This window comes from Protobothrops mucrosquamatus, unplaced genomic scaffold (assembly GCF_001527695.2).
Source record: "Protobothrops mucrosquamatus isolate PMUCROS unplaced genomic scaffold, P.Mucros_1.0 scaffold2676, whole genome shotgun sequence".
Lineage (NCBI taxonomy): Eukaryota > Metazoa > Chordata > Lepidosauria > Squamata > Viperidae > Protobothrops > Protobothrops mucrosquamatus.
The window spans coordinates 63,187-85,051 of record NW_015388723.1 but is presented as its reverse complement, the minus strand read 5'-3'; the positions used below and the strand labels follow the sequence as shown (position 1 = coordinate 85,051).

The 21,865-nt window shown below is 39.6% G+C and overlaps 1 protein-coding gene across 1 annotated transcript; it reads right to left on the bottom strand.

The window, feature by feature from the left end:
• Positions 1 to 1,012: 1,012 nt before the first annotated feature.
• LOC107296172 (gamma-aminobutyric acid receptor subunit rho-2) lies at positions 1,013 to 20,322 on the bottom strand (the record flags this gene model as incomplete). Its single annotated transcript, XM_015825519.1, is given in 8 exon segments — positions 1,013 to 1,200; positions 4,933 to 5,085; positions 6,047 to 6,187; positions 7,114 to 7,196; positions 7,451 to 7,674; positions 8,528 to 8,595; positions 12,702 to 12,808; positions 20,100 to 20,322. Coding segments are annotated over 8 exon segments (1,179 nt in total), but the record flags the coding sequence as incomplete, so codon positions are not given.
• Between the last annotated feature and the right edge of the window lie 1,543 nt (positions 20,323 to 21,865).

Sequence of the window (21,865 nt, the reverse complement as noted above, 5' to 3'; positions counted from 1 at the left end):
TAAGTCATTGTTTAGGATTCCCAGAATAAAGCAATATTTCCTGTTTGTTCCTCTGAGTTATCTATCTGTTCCAGACTGAAATTGAGCAAGTTTCCTGTCTAGAACAGAATAGGTAGATTATCAGTCTGGATTGCATGGTAAAAAATCAGTCTTGTTGGGCCCGTTTCTCCTCTAGAGAATTGGATCTGAGGTTTGAGATCTGAGGGACCTACCCTTCCACAAACATACCCACTGAGATCTTTTATCCACCATAGGATTCTCACATGCTTTCTAGCCTGCAGCTCCTTAGACAACTAAAATGGCCATTTTATTGGGGATATTGATCATGCATTAAGAAAAAAAATATTTTAAATAAACTTGGCTTGTATCATGCAACTTAATAACACCAACAACACTAACAGCATATCATCTCAAACAGATGTCATCAAGCATCCTGCATAGGTACATTCTATGCATGGAAATTTGCCTGATTTTCCTGTTGTCGGTCTAGTCATAGCTTCCTGGCAAGCCATCAGCAGTGACTGAAAAAAATGGAGTAAAACCAGGGAAATACTTTATTGAATTTCTCCATTCTGAATCTCCCAACATTATTTCTACTAAATCCCAGACTGAACCAGTTCAAATATTGGGAATTTTATTTGCCTCCTTACTTTTTATAATGTTCACTCACACTTCACAGCTGATTTCTGACAAAACTGACTCAATGGAGAAGCCAGCAGTAAAATCACAAATTGCAGTCACATTATGATGAGCTTAATGATTGCAGGTGATTTCCTTAATAACCACGATGGAAGGGAAGTTGTTAAGTCCTTTGCCATATTGTTATCTTGCTTAACTACTATGTCACTTAGCAATGAAGTTGCTGCTCCCAATTGTGGTCATTAAGCAAAGACTACCAGTATGTACATCAGAAATTTCTACTATGGATTTCCCCCAACAGGGCCAGCTGGGTTAGAGAAGGCTGTTCTACTATAGGCATAAATCCAAGCACATGGTCATAAGCATTTCTCACCTTTTCTTGCTCCTTCCGCTCTTGCACTGTTGCCAGGTAGTTCACGGCTGCATATTCAATGACCGAGAGGAAGACAAACACAAAACTGACCCAGAGGTAAATGTCCACAGCCTTGATATAGGAAACGCCAGGCATGGAGGCATTGACACCAGTGATGATGGTAGACATGGTCAGGACTATTGTGATTCCTGAAGAAACCACATGCACAAAGATGGGATCAACACAACTCAAGCAATAAGCTCATCTGAATCAACTCTAATAACCAGATACAGTTAATTTCAAAGTCTTTGTGGAAATGATAATAAAAAAGCAAACCTCTTGAGCATATGCTAAATAGGCAGTAACTACCACTCCTAGGCATTACCTGTTAAGTATCCAATAACTGAGACTTCTGAGATCCTCTAGGCTAGGGGTAGGCAACCTTGGTTCTTTTATGACTTGTGGACTTCAACTCCCAGAATTCCTGAGCCAGCCATGCATGCCTGGCTCAGGAATTCTGGGAGTTGAAGTCCACGAGTCATAAAAGAGCCAAGGTTGCCTGCCCCTGCTCTAGGCCCTTGTTGTTTGTCAGATTTTTATTTTTTACAAAAATCTCATCTATTGCTAACAAGGGGGAAAAAAAAACACATTGATACCGGTATCTGCTTTACAAATGTTCACAAGACAGCAGTCTCTGGCAGAGGAAGGAATAGTCATCCTGCTCAAAACCACGGCTGGCATCTTTGAAAAGACATTACATTTGCATCCTTTCTTTTATAACCACTTTTAGAAATTGCTTGTTAAGATATTTTTCAGCTATTAGAAACCTTTGGATTAATAAGTTTGAAAGCCCCGGGTGAGTTTGCCTACAGTCCTTAACAAAAAAGATTTAACTACAGGTAGTCCTTCAGGTACAACAGGCTGTGTAACGAGTGTTCAAAGTTACAAATATACCCCCAAAATGTATTTATGATAGGGGTTCAAAATGGTGACCAACAAGAGACCTCTGCAGTCATGTGACCACTCTTCAAGCAGTGGCCGTTTTTTGACCTGTGACCTCCCTTTTGGGATCCACAAGTTGCCTGCAATTATGACATGATTTCCGAGGTCCATGTACTCAAGCACATTTTTTCCCATATGAGCAATCAAGATCAGGACATTTGCAGCCAGTGTGCTTTTTCCCCCCTCACTGATACCACGTAGAGAACTAGAGGAGTGAATTTCTCTACCGCTCGTTGCTTCTTTTGTTGCTGTTGCCTTGAGGATTGGAGGACTAGTTGCCTTTGCGAGTAATTTCCTTTTTCATTATAACACTGTGCTTGTTTGTAAGTACTTTACAAAGATAAAAGTTTTTTTCATTTCTGTGTTTCTTCTTGCCTTGGAATTGCTTGCGGAAATACTAGCCAGCATCTACAGAAAGTAGATTGAATACTGTAAAGTTCCTTTGCATACTCTACTGTATTTGTTTGCTTGTGTTTTGAGACTGCTTGCAGAAAATTTCTTTGTATTCTACTGTACTGTGCTTCTTTGTTTTTGCTTAGACGAATGGTGTGTGCCAGACATGTCAAACACAAGGCCCGGGGACCGGATGCGGCCCATGAAGTGGTTTCATGTGGCCCGCGAAGCCATCCTGGAAACAGTGAGGGAATGGCCCCCGCTGCCTTGGCCCTGGCCCAGGCCAGCTGGGAGCCAATGTACAATTTTGTGGTGGCCATCTTGGCACATGCCCCGGTGGACCATGCCTTGGCACTTGCCCCAGTCCCACCCCCTTCTGCCAGAGACCCTCAGATCTGTCCCACTCCTGCCCAGGCCTCCATAGGCACCTTTTATGCGAATGATGTAGAACTGGCCATGCCCACCCAGTAGGCCACACCCACTCTATCCACGCCCACCCAGTAGGCTGCACCCACTCTGGCCACACCCACCTGGCCCCCCCAGGGCAACCGCAATGCTGATGCATCCCTCAGTGAAATTGAGTTTGACACCCCTGGTGTGTGCAGTCCTACTGTAAATTGCTTGTAGAACAACTGATAGGCAGTGGTTCCCTCTGGAGGCTCCATGGGAGCCCTGCAAATTTACCCCCCACCCCAATTTAAATCCAGGCACTTGCATGGAAATGCTGCAGTTTGGAGGCAGAGGGGCAACTCGCCTTGCCAGAACAGCTGATGGGTAGGTGACAGCATTTCCTTCTGGATCCACTGGGGAACCTTATAAATTCTCGAGCTTATGGGTTCACTTAACAATCGCAGAGGTCACTTAACAAACAGAAGCAAATAGCAAACCTGATCTTCCTTCACTTAATGCCCCGGTTGATTTGCTTAACAAGTGCAGTAAAAAACTGTCATTAAAATAAGTCTGATTCATTTTACAACAGATTTACAAGATTTATGACCTGAATGGAGAGGTTCCATTAGGATTGTACCTCAATCCTAATTTTTAAAAAAATAAGCAGCGAAAGGTTGATTAAAACTTTGATTTTAAAAAGTTACAGATGAATAAGGGTCAAGATAAATTTAAAATAAGGTTTTGGAATTAATTATTAAAAAAATTTTCCTATACAAAATGCTTGTTTTGAATTTTTTTTAAAAAAATAACATTTCAAAAATTGGACACTAGAGGGAACTAAAGATTTTATTTAAAGGAGAAGAACACATAAAGTTGGCTAAGTGTTACAGAATGGCATAAAATATTCTAACACTGGACATATTGGACATTTTTGAAAAATGGAACCAGAAATATTAACAATGACAACAACCTCTATCGTTAGATTGTATCTAGAAGATATTATGAAAAAGAAATAAGTTTTACCTACAAGACAGAGTTGAAAATGGATTTACAAATGACAGGTTACAAAACTGTATGTATTACTGAAAAAGATGTTGCTCTGGGTGTACAAAGGAAAGTTGCTGATATTTTAATAATTAAAATTGAATATAAACAACAAACCAAAGGAATGACCTGGATAGTTTTATTATATTGGACTTACAAAAGAGACTTGTTAAAAGTTTTGAAGAATCTTGTAAAAAGGGACAACGAAAAAATGAAAAGAAATCAAGTTCTATGATGTTATTTGAATGGACTAAAGATTAAGGAAGGGATATAAAGTTGGTTTATTTCATCAAGATTAAAATAGATTCATTATTTCTGGTCACCTTTAATGTACTTTTGCTGACACAAAAGCTAAAATAACTATGTTTTATGGATTTGTTTTATAGATAAGAGATGGGATATGGGAAGAAGATATCATTTTTGTAATTTAAGAGGAAGTAAAATTTTATTAAAATTGTTTATACTTGTGATTGAAGGTTGAAAATAATTTCTTTATATATTTATTTTTTTCTTTACTATATTCTTTAATTTTTATTATTCCCACCTTTCCTTTTTTTTTCTTTGCACCTTTTATTCTATTTTCTTTTACTCTGTATTAGTTCTTACTATTGTAATTATAACCTTTAATAAAATTATTTGGGGGTGGGGGAGAAGACTGATCCCAACTCTGCTCATTTTCTGAGAAGCTTCCCAAGCCTGGATGTGCTCCCGGGCCTGGAAGTTCATTAAATTTGCTTTTATTTCAGTGGTTTTATATATTGGTTGTTATTTTGTATGTGCTTTTATTTGTTGTTACTCACCAAGTCATTCTGGTAACATAGGCAGCCATATAAATCTAATTAATTAACCTAATTAAATCTAACTGAATAAATATTTTATAGCTAACGCTAATCTGTCAAGGATTAATGTCTAAGATATTGTATTACATTTTTATTTCTGTAAAGACAAAGCATAATATATGCCTTTTGCATACTTTGCCCTATTTTATTTTTAGAATAGAAACCTTAGGCACAGAAATCAAAACGAATGGATATATTTTTCTAAATGTGGTATGTTGTAAAATACCCCATAAGATACCCCATATCTTATGTGTCTACAGAGGAATCTCTCACCTAAGGACACTCTTGCAGGCACAGCTCTATGGTCTATCCAGAAGGAAACCCAGGATAACATGACCATCAACGTGGCAGGAAAATAGGTTTGGAGCAGAAAGAAGAAAATATGGCGATGTAGAATAAAGTTAATGTAAAGGCGATTGTACCGACCTATTGAAGAAAAATGTTAAAATGTGAAGTGAGCAGAAATATTGGCATCTTATATGCCAACAGATAAAATATAAGAACAGCGGGGGAGGGAAAAAGAGATAGACTGAAAGAATACAAAAAGAGGAAGAAAATAAAAATGCTGATAGACACTGTGGGGGGGAGGAGGGGGAAGGAGGGAGAAGGGGAGAAAACAGTTTCAAAATGCAATTAAATTTAAGTACTGTATTTGTCCTTGTAACAATTATGCTGTTTGCAACTGTACAATGATGCTGAAGACACACCACTGGAAACACAAGTACCTTAATCTTATTGCTATAAACTACGTATCTTCCATTAAAAAGGGAAACAATGCTGAACTACACAGCCTAGCTGCTCCAGCAAGTTCTTCAATAGTGAAGGCAGTGATAGCTGTAATTCTGTAGTATCTGGAGAAATGTCTTCTCAAGAAAGTTACTGTCTTTTTGCACTTTTGTTCTGAAGCCTGAGTTATTCAGAAAGTCCATTTGATTTTTAAAAAACCGCTTTAACAATATCTACCTCATTTTGTAAATAACATGAGAGAACGTTTGGGGGCCTTATTACAGCTATATTAAGATGAGATAGCAAAGAAGCTTTTTAATGTATGACTATCAATATAAGTTGTTGACCTTTAGTTTACAAGAGATGCTTTATTTACATTCACCAAGCAACTATATGAATAGAGAACACAAGGCTACAGTGGTGATGTTAGAATTCTCAAACGGCACCAGAAGTTTTAAATATGTACGTAGCAATGAAACTCACTCAGAAACTTTGGAAAACTCAGTATCTCAGTTATCTCTAATACTATATGCTGCACAGGATAGTTGGGAGAATTAAAAAGGGTAGTGGAAGATCAAATGGCTGCCTGAGTTTGACAGGGGAAATACAGTCGAAAAATTAATAAAGAATGAAAGAACGGAGTGAAACTTTCTTGCCATACCAGTACTATTATAAAAAGCAAGTCTGGAGGTTGTATGAAATTTTTGAATCAAGAATTGAGACAAGGAAATATTTTCGTCTGTCTTTAGAGATTCAGTCCCATTTTTCCAGTATAACATCAAATCTTCATCTGTATACGCATCTGCAAAAGTAGATGTGGAAAAAGCAAAATAATTATTTTACCGGTCAGCAGCAAAATTACAAAACAGGCCAATTAATCAGAGGCCTATGTTTTGTGACTCCCCCAAAACCCATCAGACTACCCCACTGTCTACGGATTTCCTAAATTTAGAGCAGGGCTTTTCAACCTTTTCACCCATTGTACCACTTTTAAGATATGGCAATATCCGAGTACCACCAGTCGCCTAGCAAGGTGTCAAAAACCTGATGACCAAAAAAAAAAAAAAAGGAAAAAAGTGATAAAGTACAGGTAATCCTCGACTTACAACAGTTTGCTTAGTGACTGTTCGAAGTTACAATGGCACTGAAAAAAGTGGCCCCCCAAGGCACAGCCAAGCAAGACACCTGCTTGCCCGCCCGGCGGTGCTCTCATTCCCCTCCCCTGCTACTTTTCTAGGATGGTCGTGTACCACCTGCCAGGTGCCAATGTACCACAGGTGGTACCCGTACCACTGGTTGAAAAGCCCTGATTTAGAGGTTGGAAATAAACGAAAACAACACTAAAAGCTTCAAATGGGTTTCATGCAGTTAAGAGAAACCAAGTAATTCACCAAAGAGAAAGTAGTCCAGAAAATCATAGTCCCCTCTATAGTTACTCATCTACTGGATGTGGCCTCCCCAATGCACTCCACGCTTTTTCTAAAAATCCACTCTGTGAGTCCCCCATCCACAAATATCTTTTTAAACTCTCGCTGGACATGAAAAGGCAGAGGAAATGGTGTATTTTTAATGGCAGAAGAATGGATACTGCAGGATGGCTTTGCCTTAAAGCAGAGAAGCAACCAGCTCAGGCAGAAGTAATGGATATCAGTAAAGCCAACAGATTGACTGTTGTTTAATTTGCTACCCCTGTAGTTTTATCACCAAAGATAAATAAAAGCTACTGACAGCTTTCAAGCTCCAATGAACATGTCTGTGAATCTAGGGGGAAACGGCTGAAGTCCATATTGCACATTGCTGTCACTGTGATCCTAGAAATAGATAAAAAAAAGAGCTGATGTTGTTACAAAGAAAGAGCTACAGGCATGGGATTAATAAGAGTAATATATGAATTCATGTAGAAAAATAAGAGTTGATGTTATCACAAAGGAGAAGCTACAGGCATGTGATGAATATGGTATTATAGGAATCCACATACTCATATTTGAAATCTGTCCATGTCACAAAGATATGCTTGAATTACAATACTGGAAAAAAGAATATGGAGTAATAACTGTGGGATTACCTCGTGCTATAGAGCACATGGCCATCTGGGAACACTCGCAACATGATATTGTCAGTGGTGGTATCGTGAATGAAGGATCTTTTAGAGTGGACAAAGAAAATGTCTGGCACCCAGATCTTCTTTACCAACCGTCCATCAAAAGTCATGCTCCTGTTCGTACGACTGGGAAAGGAGAGACGCTCGTCCTTCCAATAATGCCTCAAATACAATGTCATTGTAAAGTCCTGAAACAAAGTGTGGGGTGGGGTGAGATATCTTGTGATTATATCTCCTGTTCTTATAAAAAAACTAAAATTATAAATTAATTGGCAATTGTGAGTTTTTTAAGTTATCAGGAAAAGAAAATAAGAAGAAATTGAACCACAATCACAATGAAGAAGGCTATCTCCCAATGGTCGCATCCCAGATACTATTCAAATATCGCACAATGGTAGGTTTAATAATGGTTTACTGAATAGGCTATAGCTGCCTGGGAACACATTAAACCATTAGTATGATCTGTTAAGTCCAACCATTATTGTATTTCTTGCACAAATGGTGACTAGTTCCTTGGAGAAGCAGTTCAAGAGCTTTTTCCTTTTAAAAATAAACATTTAAAGCCACGATATAGGTCAAAATTTCCCGAGAGAGCTAGTTCTGCATCCTCCGATACACAGACTATACTCTTAATTTCAATCTCTCAGTGTTACTTCTTCACATATTAAGCTTTATTCAACTCCAACTAGGCTTCATTTTTAAGAAAATCTATAACAATCATCCAATTGACAACATAATATTTTGATTGCTACACCATAAAAAAAAGTTGATGCAATAAATATTAACATTAGTTGTATGCACATATATGTCTTGGTGTTCTATACCATACAAGGCATATACAAAAAGAGGAGAAGGTCAAGAACACAAGTCAGATCCTGAAGAAGATGGAGAGATAACATCAAAGCATGAAATAACAATGGTTGAGTCCACCAGAAGTGCAAGAACCAGAACTGTGTATCTCCCTTGATACCTCAAGTGGTGGTGGTAGAGGAGGAGGAGAAGAGGAGGAAGAAGAAGAGACATTAAGCAACAATAGCATACCATATTGACTTCTGAAATACTGTCCAAATTTTCAACCTGCACATCCACTCCAACTGGAATAGCCGGGCCTGCAAGGGAAAGAAATTGAGATATTGAATATAAGTAGTCCTTGCTTAATTACTGAACATCTGAAATAAGTTTTTTCTTTTCCTACATCAATTAAACACAGAAGAACTCCCTTGTAGAGACGTTGAAGTATTAATATGTCTTCCTTCCAGGGGTGGGGGTTAGCTGTAAAGATAGGGTTGACACTGGAAAAGAGCACTGTTGAAGCAAACAGAGGGCAGGGCCCAACTGAGAGTCGAAGGGGATTAACCTTTCCTTGTGAGTAAAAGAGTGAAAGAAATACCATTTCCAGAATAGATGTCTGCTTTAAGTTATATTTCAGCTACACATATATGGTTTCCTCTTTAGGATTTGTATTTGTAATATTGAAACACTTATATTCTTTCTCTCTGTTGTATACATTTAGGGCTAGTTCTTGGACCACGCACTGCCAAGCCTAGCTATCAGATGTTACTGCATCAATTACAAAGGAGACTTCCTATTTTTCCAGAGCAATTGGATCATGTAACTAAAATAGGTGGCTTTACCCCTCTTGCATCAGATGTGGTGAAAACACATACCATAGCAGAGAGCAGGCAACTTGAGTAGAGTGTTAAAAAAACACTAAATCAACTGTAGCTATCAAACAAGTCTTATAATAAAATCATTGGGCAACCATTTATGAATTAAAGAAGTGATGGATAGGTAGGTTTCTTTTTAAAAAGACATAAGCCTATAGGTCGACAGTGGATTAAATTTAACAAATTAATTATTAGATGCAAATTACTGTGCTTCGTGTTTCTAAGGCTCTTTTGGAGGCGGGCAACAATGATGCACGGAGAGAGCATCTGTAAGGATCTTTCACAAAATGAAAGAGCACCAAGAATCTTGTACTATTTTAAATAGTAACAAACAGCATTAGTATTCATGCATCCAGATGCACAAAGTACTAATACTCCTACCCAAGCTGTGAGAAAGAGCTTTAAGTCAGGGAAGGGAAAGGAAAATAGAATTTCCTTGTTTTTCTTAGCAGTACCCTCTGAGAAACATATCCCTGAAGAATTCCATGGCATGGAGAGTTGAAGTAGTGTTTCCTCCATGAGACCGGTCTTCTAGTCCTCAACAAAAATAAGACATCCCAGGAAAAAGTGAGAGCTAGAGATAACTTGAGATTGGTGCTTGTGTGTGTGTGTGTGTGTGTGTGTTTGCCACAAAGAGATGTGTATGTAGCAGTCCTGTGAGACCAATCTTCTAAATACTTGGGTGATCCTATCATATCTCAAGGGTTAGAATAAACCATTTTAAAATACCTATGGTTAATATTCTCTTTCTCACTTCTATCCTGCCATAATCATGAGGTGAGTGAGAAATGCTGTTCCTGCAGCTTTAATCCAGGGTAATTCAAGGACAGCAATTGGTGGGTTCCAAAGCTTCGTCTCCCCTTCCACTCTGTGTTTCATTCTGGCAAACAAACCAATCACCGCTTACTGTGAAGGGGCAGGCTGAGCAACTGGTACTGGTGATGGAGGGTTCAGCCAACTTTCAAACCGAGTGACAGGCTGCCATAGAAAGATGCCTCCTCCAACCTGCTCCTCTGCTTTTCTTCTGTCCCATTGACCTGTCAGCTAGTCTGTTTTCAGACATGGGCTTAGCACTCTTTCAGAAGTGATAAACACAGGTTCAGAAATAATCCAAGTAATACCTCATCAATGTGGTGGAAGACTGCAAGGACTCTCAAAGAGACCCTCTTATGTTTCACTCCACTCCTTTGTTACCCCCTCCCCCTCCAGCCCCCTTCCCACCCCCACCCCGCTAAAAGGAAAAACTGACAGACCCTTCGTCCATTTTACCAGAGGTCTCATATATGCCAAACTGGCAAGTGCTATAAAAGAATGGCAAGAGTCTGTGGCTACCAGCAGCAAGAAGCAGCCTATGAAGTAGGCAAAATGTTGCTCCCACTTCAAATGAATTAAAAGCAGTAGAAATTATTTCCACAAGAATCATCTTATCAGCAGAAGTAGTGAAAAGCCTAATGCGCTTGTTTAAGGCAGAACCAGCCATAGACAGCTAGTATATTCTTTCCCACTTTGATCTCCCCCCTCCCCCCGGAGACTACCACTAGGTAGCAAGCCCTCAAGAAAACCAGGGGGCTAAGCTATACTGAGACTGTTCAGAAAGTACGTATACATCCTTGTGTGCTGGGTGTTTAACTGGTCTGGTTAAAAGGGCTGCATAAACACAGCCATAGTGTGCAATCACAATAATAATTTCTTCAAGGAAAACAGATACAATTCAGAAGCTTTATACTGCCTCTTTTCTGATGAACAATGCAGTACCTGAGGCTCTCTCAATTTTACCTGAGGCACCTAGATGGGATGTAGCTTAGGCAGGGAAGGGGAAAACCTGCAGTGCCAAATTCCCATTTAGAAAACCAAACCCAAGAAAACCCTCCAAAACTCTAGAAACAGCTGGATAGTTTATATGCTAGATACTGCAGGACATTGTGGTATTCGTTCACCTATGACAACGTATTAGTAAAATTTAGCAATTAGGTTTGCCCTTGAAGTGGGCCCATTTATATTTTCAGCTGTATGTCCAGATTAAAGGCCCTCCAGTAGAAGCTGTTTGTACTAAGTTGGGGATAGAGGAGATGAATAACAACTCTCCCACAACACATTAGGCTGTTCTTCCACAGAAAAGATAGCGCTATTTTAAGTATCAGCTAAAGCTGCTTATTCATGGAATCCCAGTTGTTTTCATTGGAAAAATGAGCTGACCTAGATGAAAATGCTTTGACTCAGAATTTGAGGAAGGGAGTCTAAGAGCAACATTTACATAATGGTTATATATTAGTATTTGTAACAAATATTGCCTGAACATCTGCTAGGAATAGCAAAGTCACTAGAATGAAGGAATCACTTAGGAAGGGTCAAAACAGGATGTGATTCCTATTTACACAGAATAGGACATGAAGGAGAAGAGAGGCTTAGCTGCAAGCAAGCAGAAATGTTGAATGCAGGTCCATATGGAATTCATCTTTCCCAAGGAAGAATGGCATTTTGGGGGTGGGGGTGTCAAAGGGCATAAAGGATGAGAAAATGTTACAAAAGAGGCTGCAATTTCCTGGGGTTTTTTCCTCCCATTCAGCTTCTTTTGGTGGGGAAAGAGTGTTTATCAACTATGCAATCTATTTTATGATTTACACTGTGGGCATTTTGTATTTCCTGCCTTAAATAGCAGAGGGGGCATCTGCAGAGGCGGTCAACAACACTGAAATAGCGGGTGCCACTGGACAATGGAAGCCCAACTCCCTTTTAACGTGCTTCTCACATATAAAATAGGGCAAGCTTTGATCGGCCAATCACATGCAGCATTTTGTCATCACTGACTGCCTGACTTCCTGAATATCAGCAAACCGCCTAATTGATTTGCAGCAACAGTGGTTAGAGGGCTTCAATTGAGGAGCTTGTGTACTGCAAGTGACCATGTACTCCTCCTCTGTCTCCAAGCAGGATGCAAGAATCCACTTGGCTGACACACAACCCAGGATTTGGGATCCAGTCAAGGAAATCAAGACTGGGCACTAAATTTTGTTTTGTATGTATTTTAAATAGATTGTCAGCCGCCCTGAGTCCTACGGGAGAAGGGCGGGATATAAATCCAAAAAATAAATAAATAAATAAAATAAATAAATTATTGCTGAACAAAATGCACTGTATTAGGCTTTAATATGGTTAAATATAAGGAACTTAAGGCAACTGCTGTGGGCTAATAAATATTTTACTTACCTTGGGTTCTGGGCATTATATTATGTAGTCAGTTCAATATAACAGGGATGCTGTGTGCTTTCTCTATATTTTCAAGATCTACAGTTCCCCAGAATAGAGTATCATTTAGCAAACCAGATTTCCTGAAGACAGTCAATAAGATGGGCGTATAGTCCTTCCATGTGCTCCTGGAAAGTCATTGGTACACTTATATTCCAGCTTTAGCAACGCTCTGAAATCATAGAGTAATCTCGCCATCCAGTTGGGAGGCTTCATAAAAAAAATAGCTTGAAGCAGCTGGCTTGGATCTTCTAAGCTGAATCATTCAATTTTACAGAGATGAGCAAACACACATTTCTTACCTCCAAAGGCAGGCCTCATGGAGAAATCATGGTCCTCTACCCTCAGAAGCTTTTTGCTGCTCCCTGGCCAAGTTTTGGTCATGTCATAGTTCTTTTTATATGAGTAACTAAATTGAAAAACAAGAATAATTTCTGTTTTTATAATTTCACCTATAATTTCTGGTAACTGTGAGAAGGAACATTTTAAAAAGCTGAGGGGGGAGGGGTAGTTTGCCAATAATAATAATATACTGAAATTACATCTTTGCAAAGAGATTCCATACAGTAGAGTGACTATGAAGTTATTTATTATTTATTACATTTATATGCTGCCCATCTCACTATCCAAGATGGAAGAGCATGCCAGCATACTGAGTCAGCTCTAAGTCCCAACATGATACCTTTGTGCTAAATTGGGAACATGAAGAACTATCCTCAAGAAGCAGAGAAAATGTAGCATAAGAGAAATCCTGACAACATCATATATCTGGATCTTTAGTTGTGCCTGAGACAAATGGAGGTGTAGGAATTGAAAATGTGAAAACTGAATGCACTGATATTATCCATTACAGCAGTAGTCTTTCACCAACCTGGATCACATCCAGACAACAATGATTCTCATGGTTAGTGTTGATGGGTATTATAGACCAACAAATTCTCAGGGCACTAGACCAGGGAAAACTACTTTAGTACCTTTTATGCTGACTAACACAACAGCATCCTATCTATGGGTAGTCTTCGACTTACAACATTCATTTAGTGATCGTTCGAAGTTACAATGGCACTGAAAAAAGTGACTTATAACCATTTTTCACACTTACAACCATCGCAACATCCTCACAATCATGTGATCAAAATTCAGATGATTCATATTTATGACAGTTGCAATGTCCCAGGGTCATGTGATCCCCTTTTGCGACTTTCTGACAAGCAAAGTCAATGGGGAAGCCAGATTCACTTAACAACCATCTTATTAATTTAACAACTGCAGTTAACAACTATGACAAGAAAGGTGGTAAATGGGGCAAAACTCACTTAACAGCTATCTCACTTAGCAACAGAAATGTTGGGCTCAATTATGGTTGTAAGTTGAGGACTACCCATACTTTTAGCAAAATAAGATCTTATGTATGAATATATAATCTGTATATACAGATTGCATCTGTAGTTAAGGTTCCCTCTTCATAATCAACTTTAATGTGTTCATTGAGCTCTCTTTCCATGCAACTGGTCTGACTGAATAGGTGTAAATTTAATCCAAAGGTTAGTTCTATTTACTGAATGTATTTATTATTAATTGCCTGAATTCATCCAAATCAAGACATGCAGCAACAGGTTTTCTAAAAGGTACAGTCAAACATAACTCAATGAAACTTTAGTGGTATAAATCCAACCAAATGAACTTTGAATTCAGTGTACTGTGCTTAAATGAAGGCATAAGGGTAAAGAAGACTGAAATGTACTAGTTAGCTAAATAACCTGGTTCTTCTAATGCTTCTTCAAATGGGTATTTGATCAAGGATATAAAATCCAGATGACTACCAGATAGTAGGAGCAAAGAGATGCAAAAAGCTAACTATTGGCTACCAACTCTCACAGTGTTTCTCAATCTCAGCAACTTTAAAATGAGTGGACTTCAACTGCCAGAATTCTCCAGCCAGCAGATCTAGCAATTGGCTGGATCTTCAAAGCTCAAATCTGGTGGTCCGATTAGTATGGAGACAACTAGGCATTAACAATTCATTAGGAAAAGATACTGACCTGCCTCACTCCTAAACTACAAAACACATTGATAATCAGGTATTGCTGTTAATCTTGCTATATATCTGATTCTTACAGTTGGGCTGATTTGATATTAGAATTGTAAAATTATAGTAATATGCACTAAATGAAATTACATCATTTCTTTATGTGTGTATGTATACAGGTAAACTTCAATTTACAACAATTCATTTGGTGATTGTTCAAAGTTACCACAGCACCAAAAAAGTGACTTATGACCATTTTTCACACCTATGACCGTTGCAGCATCCTCATGGTCACGTGATCAAAATTCGGATGCTTGGCAACTGGTTCATCTTTATCAGGGCTTTTCAACCTTTTCACCCATTGTACCACTTTTAGGATATGGCAACATCCGAGTACCACCAGTCGCCTAGCAAGGTGTCAAAAACTTGATGACCCCCCCAAAAAGGAAAAAAGTGATGAAGTACAGGTAGTCCTCAACTTACAACAGTTTGCTTAGTGACTGTTTGAAGTTACAATGGCACTGAAAAAAGTGCCCCCCAAGCCACAGCCGAGCAAGACACCTGCTTGCCCACCCAGCGGCGCTCTTCCTCCTGTCCGAGGTTTTCATTGTTGTGAGCATTTCTATTGAGGATTGGCAGTGGGGATGGGGTGGGGGCGTTTGGTTTTTATTCCCCCCATCTTCTGAGTGGTTGCAGCAGGTTTTGGTCACTTCACATGACCCTGGGGCACTGTGACCGTCATAAATATGAATCAGTTGCCAAGCATCTGAATGTAAATCACAAGACCCTGGAGAGGCTGCAACATTCCAGCTGATCAGCGCTTCTTCTGGGCTCAGCAGAAGCACCAGGATCAGTGCCGAGCTCCAGCTGGAGCCTGGCACTGATCCTGGCGCTTCCGCTGAGCCCTGACAGCCCTGCAGCTCCAGCCATCTCTCGCTCAGGCTTGTGCGGTGCTGCCACCGGTTCAGTTCATTCCCCTCCCCTGCTACCACTTTTCTAGGATGGTCGCGTACCACCTGGTTCTAGGATGGTCGCGTACCACCTGCTAGGTGCCAATGTACCACAGGTGGTACCTGTACCACTGGTTGAAAAGCTCTGATCTTTATGACGGTTGCGGTGTGCTGGGGTCATTTTTGCAGCCTTCTGACAAGCAAAGTCAATGGGAAAGCCAGATTCACTTAACACCTGTGTTACTAACCTAACAACCGCAGTGATTCAACTGTGGCAAGAAAGGTCATAAAATGAAGCAAAATCCACCTAACTGTTCTCAGCAATAGAAATTTTAGGCTCAATTGTGGTCATAAGTTGAGGGCTACTTGTAATATCCCCACTCTCCAAATGTCTGCTCCACTAAAATATGGTCAAAACTTCTGAAGTTTGGTAACAGAATTTGTACTATGAATTTTAAAAAATTGTATTTTCCAAAGTTTTAAAATTGTGCAGAAGATTCCAAAATGAGTTGTTTATAAGTGTGGTCTGCAAGAATGTGTGCATTATCTGTAAAACTCTAGAGAAAGCTTAGTTTGCAGTACCACATCTGCATGCTCCTGGGAGAAAAACAGATTTCAGTTTAAAACAGTGTATAATTGTTTTCATCCAACCAATTCTACTGTTGAAATAGTAGGAAAAGGAAGAGTTTATGGAACCCAGTACCCTGAGAAATAACATTGCCGTATGCATGGATTGATTAACAGCTTAACAGCAGATTAAAAACAGATTAACCAGAGTCAACCATCTGGGCATTTCTGATGCCACTTACAAGACCATCTTCAAGTTGTCTTTTTCCTCCTCCTCCTCCTCCTCCTTTCTTGCACAATCTTCCATCTTCTCACAGAAGAAAACTTTGGGAAAGTTACTTCATGGTAGGATAACCCTAAGTCTTACTCTACAGAGTAGCGTCTTCAACTTGAGCAGCACTTTAGAGGAGAGTCTTGCATTTTGACAGCATCTCTTTTAGGCTTGACCTGCCTATTCAAGACCACATACATCCAAGTTGAAGGGCCACAAGAAAAGAGGGTAAAACAACGAAAGCTGCCCCCAATTACACCAAAACAATATATGAATCATTTGCTCACACACTTCCTGATAAGAGATATTTGGGTTTCTGTTTAAATTACATCTAATACGTAAGATGCAAATGTTATTCAACTTGTCTCCTCTTTTTTCTTTTGGTGGGAAGGGAGTTGATTTCCTCTTTCTTGGGGAATACAGGAACAGCCACTCTGCACTTTAGTCCTTCTTGGATTATTTCTCAGTGCATGGAGAAACAAAGCATGTCCAGATACTCTACGTACAGTCACTTAGCGACTATTAGAAACTACAACAGACCTCACCAGGGTTACTTTCAACTCAGATTTGAAATTTTAACAACCACTCCACCACTGTAGCCTCATGAACAAATTTGGGGGCACTTGGCAACCTGGCCCCCCCCCCATTTATGGCTGTTTGCAATGAGCCACGGTCACGGGACTTACATTTATGATGGGTTTTTTTTGTCAGAAACCAAAAGTTACTTCTGCTTTCTGGCAAATCAATCAATCACTCTCATTAAGAACAATGGATTTGCTTAATGATCACTGCATTCACTTAACTGTGGTGATTCAGTTATTTTTACAACAAAAAAAGTCGTAAAATCTGGCTTTGCCACATAGTGACCCACTTAACAACAGGAACAACTTATGACTGTAATTCCAGGCTCAATTATGATGATAATTTGAGGACTACCTTCCAAAACACTGACTTTTCCCTAAAGAATCTTGGGAACTCTAATTTGGCAAGGATGCTTAGAAATATATGTGCTTTAAGTATAGCCAACTAACAACAACTGTGCAACGCTCAGAACATTGAGTTACATAGGTTGCTCTATGAGTAGGTAAGGAAAAGCCTGGGAAATTTGCCTTTTCTGCCCAACTGAAATGAGAAAAGCTATATCTGAAAGACCACTTTGCTCATTTTATGTATTTTACTAATACCTTCTCATATTATGATATTATGGACTGAATACTAAATATTGATTTATGGATCCCTGGTGTTCTCCAGGCTTGGTTGTTTGCAGGTGTTTTGTTATCCAACTAGGCAACATCTTCAGCCAGAGTTAGAAAGGAGTGGGATTTACTCTTCTATTTACATACCGTACCTAGTCCTGTCAGTGTTGGTGAAGGTGTTGTTTTCTCCTGGGTAGTTCCTTGATTAGGCTGTTGTTTGCTGCTTGTTTGTCTGAGTTGGTAATTCCTTGATTAGGAATTGTTTGCTGCTTGTCTAAGTTCAATTCTGGTGTTAATCCCTGTTCATCTGGGTGCTGATTGATGGCAAAGTGTTCTGCTCTTTTTGTTTCCTTTTTTAGTTTTTTTTACTTTTGAATGGTGTGTAAATGATGTTTATCTCTATGTAGATATTGATGGTCGATTTGTCTGAGAGCCAAGCATTTTTGGATTTACCTTGGTCTAGGATGCTCCGAGTTTTCCCAGTTGTCCATATGTTGTGAAATTAAGGAGTTTTCATCTGGTCTTCTTATTGCTAGCTGGCGTTCATCAATGTGCTCTGCTAATCTCCTGCCTCTCTGTCCTACATAGTGGCTGTTAGAATCCTTACACTGTATGTTGTAGATGATTCCCATTTTCTCCCCTCTTTTTGAGCTACTTAGTCTTTAGATTTACATAAGATGTTTTGGAAGGCTTTAGTTTAGTTAGCTACAGGGATGCCATATGGTTGTAATGGTCTGTTGATGGTTTCTAAGTTGTTTCTGATGTATGACAATGTTACTGTCTTCATAACCTGTGTGGGTTGTGCTATAGTGTGCTGAGTGGTCAAGCATTTTTTTGATAAAGTTGCATGAGTATTTATTTCTTTATATATTTATATATCAAAAATTTATGTAGCTGCCCATCTTGTAAGAGATTACTCTGAGCAGCATACAACAAAGATATAAAATGACTGAACATGACAAAACCCTCAACATTAAAAAGCTAAGAAAGCATACATCAACACATACAGGATTGGTACATAAAGCATTCAAACATGGCAGAAGCTCAAGAAACAGCATCCCCTCAAGCTAAGCATACTGAATAGCTCTGGACCCAGAGCAAGACAAATACAGAGGTTCGACTACATTATGTAAAATCAGATCACAGATTCCATTGTTCAGGACTTTCCCACCCAATCACAACTAGAGCTACTTTCCATTAATACTACTTGAAGATGTATAATGATACTAAGGTTTGAAAGTGGGGATCCTCCTTCATTCTTCCCTTGAATTTGAGCAATCAACAAAACAGGGCCAAATCCCGCACATCTCACCCATTTGTTCTATTAATAAATCTGTATTCCACTCATACGATTTTTTCCCCTAAAAATCATTGTTAGTGTTTTATCCCTTCCCAAGCATTTGTCCCCATTTTACAGTGTATTTGCATTTGCTTCCATGTTAATCTTGATATCATGTCTTCCTGAGAATATGCTATCAGATGAAAGGTCATTGGACCTTTCCAGTAACAGATTTTCTAGTTCAGCATTCACTCCGGAAAACTGTTTTATGCAAATTTGGTACATCTTTTTTTCTCCACTGCAACTTTACTATTCTTTTACCAAGTCTTAAATCTTCACCCCAGATCCTAATCTTGAGCTGTATATGCAACACAGCAGGTAATTTTTTCCTCCAAGTCTATATCCCCCTGAAATCCCAACTGGCATGGAACAGTTCTAGGGAAAGATTTGGAGAAGTTTAAAAGATGGAATAGAAGGGAAGAAAAACTTGATGGTTTTGCTAAATAAACCAGGTTTGCAAGGCCAAGTAGTCTGAAAAGAAGCAATTCTCACTGGACAGCAGATTTCAAGACCAAGATGTATTCAGGGTATGGTAGCTATTTTAGGTATTTTCCTCTTATATAAATGTGCTCTCTTGACATGAAATCTGATAAATTTAAATACCTTTGTTGCTATTCCATAGTTGTTTTTCATCATTAATACCCATTAATAATTTATTTGCAAATAAAATGCCCAGCAATAAATAATTATTTAAGCACAGGATATTCAGCTGCAAATTTATTTAGTAATAAAACTTACTAGTCTGTCTAAACATTATTTCTGTCCAACTAAATATGGTCAAATTGCAATTTCTTAAACTGCAACTCTTTAGAGAAATATATATAATTTTTTCTCAGAACTTTGGCTCAACAGTACCAGATCTCGCAAGATTGTAAGTGGCATCCCCGATGAAGGTTGTGCTTAAATGCAGCTCCTACAGTTTAGCGTCTCTCCAGAAGCTTGCATTCTTTTAAATCCTATGAAAATACGACTTGCTACATAACAATAATAAACACAATTCAGGTTTCCTACGAAAGCGTTCTTGAGTATTTTCAGAGTGCTTTGAATAGACGACCCTGTGTTTCACCAACAACCTGGTTTGTTGTCTAACTCACAAAGTCAAGAATGAAAACCACATGGATTTCAGAGGCATTTTTAATGCTAATCAGGAAAAAAAATCTTGAAAACCGCAAACGTTATTTACAATTACTGTGCTTGTACTCTTGTGCATTCTTTTCAAACTTACTACCGTACGCGGGAACGTATAATAAAACTTGCAAAACTACACGTCTCCGCAAATACGGTACATGCAACAGAGGGAAACCAAAGGAAAAGGGATAAATTCATTTAATCGTAAGACTGTCCTTACCTTATTTTTTGCACCTGCGCTTCTGCCGTCCATCTCCCCTTTCTGTGCTTCCTACTTTCTCCGAGGAGGACCCCGCAAAAGATCAACAATATGAGCTTTGCAAAAAAATACAGCATACTTTGGGAATCAGCCGTTCCTTCCGTCCAGCCGCCTCCTGACGGGTAAATGCACTCTGGTTTAAACATCGAACTGTCTGCATCTCTCAAGCGTTGCATTTGTCCGAACGACCATTCTTAGAAAAGCTGCTTTTTTTTTCAGATTTTAAACCAGCTTCCTAAACCGTCAACCTCACAGCCATTCATTCCCCTTCTTGCTCGCCGATTAGCCGTCCCTCGCGAAGAAAGTAATCCTGGCTGGCCGCGTTTCCACTGAGTTCTAGATGGTGCCGACAGCCAATGGAAACGCGGGATGGGATTCCATCCGCCAGGCTTTGTGCCAATCAGACGTACCTCGCGGCGGTACGCCCTTCTTTCTCTCCGGCCTCTCTACGCTTTTATGAAGGGTTGCCCTGATGTGTGCTGAGGGCGTTTCTTCCTGCCCTGGTTTTCTCCATTGCTGCCCATGGAGAGCGTGCCGTTTCGGCCCTCGGGGGAAGGGGGCGGTTCAAATAGCTGCTCAGTGGGAATTTGGAAATGCCCTAGCGGCAACCTTGGCTCTTTTATGACTCGTGGACTTCAACTCCCAGAATTCCTGAGCCAGCCATGGCTGGCTCAGGAATTCTGGGAGTTGAAGTCCACGAGTCATAAAAGAGCCAAGGTTGCCTACCCCTGCCCTAGCCTAATTAGTCATGGCTTTCTAACCCTTTATGTCTGTTTCCTTTTTTTCCCTTTAGTTTTCCAGCCAGCTGGAAATTCCATGTTACCTTCATTTTTTCTTTCGGTGTCAATATGTGTCCCTATGGATAATCCTATATGAAAAGCCATGGTTTGTTCCCACTATTGTTTAAAGTTATCATTTGTAGTTTAAATTACAGGTTAAGACATTAAGCCATAAACCATAGTTTACAAATCAGTGGTGCATTCTCTCTCTCATACACACACACACATACACAGAGAGATTTTTTAAAAAAGTACTGTATTGATAAAGGCGTTGAATTACTTCATCCACAACCACCAAATTCTTTTCCTTGTGGCCTAGAATAGAGGGATTACTTGATGTCCTACTTTTCTTTTTTTCTTTTATAATTTTTATTAAAATTTTAGGGAAATAAAAACCAATCCAGAAATTAGAAGCTGACTGCATCCCGAGGTATGGCAGGAAGAGAGCCAGGGGACAGCCTTGAAAAAAACATTCAGAAAGCATTCCTTCATACCTGGGAAAAGAGGTAGTATTACTGTTTCCCCGAAAGTAAGACATATTCTGAAAATAAGCCCTAGCTTGATTTTTGGGGGTGGGCCTAATATAACCCCACCCCAAAAATAAGCCCTAGTTTGGGGACGAGACACACCTAAAAATCAAGCTAGGTTGGGGGGGTTGGACCTGCCCTACATGCCCTGCACCCACTTACCAGGCCTCTCCTCGCTAGCCCACTTTTTCTGCGGTATCCGTAGCTCGGTACTAGGCTGTAGTGACCTTCCGGAAAAGCCTGACTGCAAAATGCAGGCCAGAATGCAGCTGCAGAATGAAGCTGCTCTTCGGCTGTAGAAGTGGACCGGCTGAGCGGGGCTGTCAGAGCCAGAGGTGAGTATAAAAGACAACACCCCCCCCCTCCAAAAAAAATAAGACCTGGTGCCTCTTTTGGAGGCAAAAGAAAAATAAGACCCAGT